At 36.4% G+C, this 3,915-nt stretch overlaps 1 protein-coding gene across 1 annotated transcript; it reads left to right on the forward strand.

Annotated features, from left to right (window-relative positions):
* The first annotated feature begins 240 nt into the window (after positions 1-240).
* Positions 241-2,885, forward strand: LOC114399206 (chaperone protein dnaJ C76, chloroplastic-like). The gene is made up of 6 exons (XM_028361341.1): positions 241-598; positions 711-888; positions 1,019-1,214; positions 1,424-1,530; positions 1,636-1,846; positions 1,933-2,885. Exons 1-6 carry the CDS (start codon positions 507-509, stop codon positions 2,061-2,063), a joined length of 915 nt encoding a protein of 304 aa, XP_028217142.1. The 5' UTR covers positions 241-506; the 3' UTR covers positions 2,064-2,885.
* Positions 2,886-3,915: the final 1,030 nt, after the last annotated feature.

The raw sequence follows: 3,915 nt of genomic DNA on the forward strand, positions 1-3,915 counted from the left end.
TCATGTTATTGAGAATCAATTTCCTCTTGCGTGGGAAAAAAATAAAGAAAAAAGTTGCTCACCAAGTTCTCTATTTACTGTCAGTGATGGATTTAGGCGGGGCAAGTAGAGTCTTGTCCCTTTCCTCAAGACCTTTAAAGAATAAGAATTAAATATTCTAATTTATCCGAACTTCAAAGTTTCCACTTTCCATAATTTATTTTTTCTTTTGCATTGTTTTAGCTTACTTGACTCTCAGTTCTCCACCATCCATATCTTACTACGGGTTGTGCATCTTCAACCTTACAGGTTCTATCTCACTACAATTCAGACAGTCTCTTTCATGTAAATTCTATTCTCAAATGGGATCATCTCCCCCAATTTGTATGTAAAATACAAAACTAGTATCACATATAAAAATATCTTGCGCTTTTCCACTCTCAACTCATGACAAAATACAAATATCTTCTTAGAACCCACTTAGTGAACTTAGTATACAGACCATTGACGAAACCAATACAAGGAGTATGTCTGTCGTAGTCTCTGGTTGCTCTTTGTTATTTTGGTCACAGACTTGTCAAGTACATGGCCATCTGAATTTCAACAACCCCATGCCAAGGTATAATTACTTTGTTAAAGGGTTTCAAAAAGCAGCTATTTGAAGCAAAAGTAGTTACGAATTAACACAATTTTAATTAGTTTATATGTGACTTTTCTGCATGTCTTGAAAGGTGGAGGCAGAACTTGGCTGTAATAAGATGTTGTAATAGAGGAACATGGGAGATTCCAATGACTCAAAATAATTACTATGATTTGCTTGGAGTTTCTGTTGATTCAAATGCCCATGAAATCAAAGAAGCTTACCGGAAGCTGCAAAAGAAGTATCATCCGGATATTTTTGGCCAAAAGGTAACTCCTCTGATTTTTCATAGTTTTTGTAATTCAATGACAGAAAAATTTAGGTTTTAATAGTAATTTTTCAGTATTTTTTTGTCTAGTGTGATTCATGAATGATGTAAAGAATGAACTTTTATGGTAGGGCCATGAGTATACTCTGATGCTAAATAAGGCTTATGAAGTGCTGATGACAGAAGATCTAAGGAGAAAATATGATGAATCCATAGGTCCAATGAGGCTAAGATTTGGGGGAAATAACACTCAAGCCTTGGGTTACAGCATTTGGAAAGGGCCTGTAAAGCCACAAGCCTTATTTGTTGATGAAAATGCGTGCATAGGTACTCTTTACTGAAAATTTCCTCATTTTTCATCAAATATTAATTAAATCCATGCTTCCACAGTTCCTTTGAAGAGTATAGCAAAAAAGATATTCGTAAATTTGGTATTAAAATCTACTATTGGAGAGTAGTTAATTATAATAACAACAAATAGAAACTTTTTGGATTTTGATTTCGGTATTCTACCCCTTCAATCCTATTGTTACCAGGTTGCAGAGAATGTGTGCATCATGCAAGTCATACATTCACCATGGATGAAACTCAGGGAAGTGCACGGGTTAAAGTTCAATATGGAGACAATGACCAAAGTATTGAGGTATAGTGCACTTCACAATGACTATGTAATGAATGTGGATCTACTTCAATAAGCTACTATGTTGTAGTTGTAGGAGTATGAGTGTATGACACAAGAAAATCTCAGGTTTCTGTTGAGTCATGTCCAGTCAATTGCATACATTGGGTGGAGACAGAAGAATTGCCAGTGCTTGAGTTCCTGATCCAGCCTCAGCCGAAAGACGGGTATGGCGTATTTGGAGGAGGTTGGGAAAGGCCTGCAAATGTGTTCACTGCAGCTAAGTCTTTCAACAAACAACTGAAGAGGAAGTCCACAATTAGACACGATCAAAGCCCTGGTAGAAACTATTACTTCATGTGTAATGATATTGCTACATGTTGGATTTGTTTGCTGACAAAAATGATTGTTGCCTCATTGATGTAGGAGGGACTTTTGAGGAAAGCCCTGCTCAAGCTGAAGCTCAAGCTCGTGCTGATATGAAGATAAAGATGGAGGGTTTCTTGAAAATTTGGAACTGGGTGAAAGAAACCTTGGGCATGAATATTAACAAGTAAAATATGTAGAGAAATAGAGAAAATTGAAAAGTAGTGATGATAAATTAGAGTTATGCAGTTAAAGCAGAAAATTTAATAGAAATTCTGAAATTCCAATATAGAATGATGTGTCTTCTTGAGATAAGGACATGTGTCTTCTTGAGATAAGGACATCGCCACATCGGGTGTGGAACTACTTTGGAGATATAGCTCTTACAATTACAAGTTACATGTTAAGTTTCAAATCTAGATTAATGAATTATAGGTGATTGATTAGTACAATTTAGTTCCACAAGACACATCATTCTACTTTGGATTGTATGTATACTTTTTACATATCTCCCTAATAGAATAATCTTTTGCCTAAAGCTTCTTTTGTTGCCTCACTATCTCCTGCTGATTCAATATCCCTTTGGGGTAGAAAAGAAATCCAACCATTGTCAAATTAGTATATCTCTTCATTTTAGTCCTTTGGTGCGTAAGTCAGAAATAAGAGATCTGAAATGAGATCAATCTTTGCCATTCATGCATGTGAGTCCGGTAGTTCCTGTGCAACTCCCACAAGTAAGGATGATACTTCCTACATGCCTCCTTATGGAATTCCTTCTAGGACTCTGTTTTCTTTTTCTTCATCGGTGTATTCTAAGGGTATTCCCAAATTAACAACTGATTAGTCTATTTCAGGTATAGAGATTACCAATGTGGGCTTTGTCTCTTCTAACAAAGTTTTTTGCTACTTAAGAAATGAAATGTTGCTTCAAAAAAACATTTCTATTTTAATTTATTCTGTATGTTGTTACTCCAAGAACCTTGATTCTGCAAATAGAAAGTAATTTTGAGATCTGTGTTGATTGATCCTAGAGTGTAATTTAGTCAACACAAATTTCTCTTCATTGCATTGAGCCATAACCAAGATGAATGTTAATACTGCTTGCAGAAATCTGCAGTAAATATGGTGACAGAGAATATGCATGCTGCTGCATTTTTTAAGGTTTCTCCATTATAAAAATGAACTGCATAATTCGGGTTAATGAATGAGGTTTTTTTTTTTGGTGATCAAGAGGGGCCAAGGCCCCAACAAAAAAGCTTTTATTAATAACCACGAGGGACACTTACACTGGCTATATCAGCCATTACAGCTGAGAAAACAAAGCTAGGACATAAAGGAAAAATTCTGGAATGAGTATCAGATGATAATCCAAACTTTGACAGAATTTCTGCAACTTGATTGGCCTCCGGGTAAGCAGGGATCCAGGTGAAACGACCTCCATCACTCTCAAATTTTCTGATCATCTCAACAAGCTGGAAACATACATGACTAGGAGAACACCTATGTTGAATTAGTGATATAGCTAACTTCGAATCAGATTCCACCAGCGATTCTGAGAAACCTCTTGATTTTGCAACTTGGATGCCCAGAACAATTGCCCAAAGCTCAGCTTGTGTAACAGAACATCGGCCAATCTTAAACACAAAGGTCACCACTACATTGCCATTATTATCCCGAAGCACACCTCCTGTGCCTGCATTTCCATTCATATCAACTGCAGCATGGCAGTTCAACTTGAATTTACTGGGGGGGAGCTTACTCAGTGCCAGTTAATGCTCTTTCCAACCATTGAGTTTTTCCGCCGGACATGGGATTTGGATCAGCTCTAAAGCCAAATGGGAAATTCTATGAACAAAATCACTAGCATTATCAAATTTCTGAGAAAATCAACTCATTTCTTGACCTCCACGAACAAGAAAGAGCTATACCAAAATACAAAGGCCAATGGTTATCTTCCCAATTCTCAGGTATGCTAAAATTACTTATCAACCATTGCCTACTATAATGGGAAAAGAAAGTATGATTGAGTGAATTTCCAGTCAA

This window comes from Glycine soja, chromosome 19 (genome assembly GCF_004193775.1).
Source record: "Glycine soja cultivar W05 chromosome 19, ASM419377v2, whole genome shotgun sequence".
Classification (NCBI taxonomy): Eukaryota; Viridiplantae; Streptophyta; class Magnoliopsida; order Fabales; family Fabaceae; genus Glycine; species Glycine soja.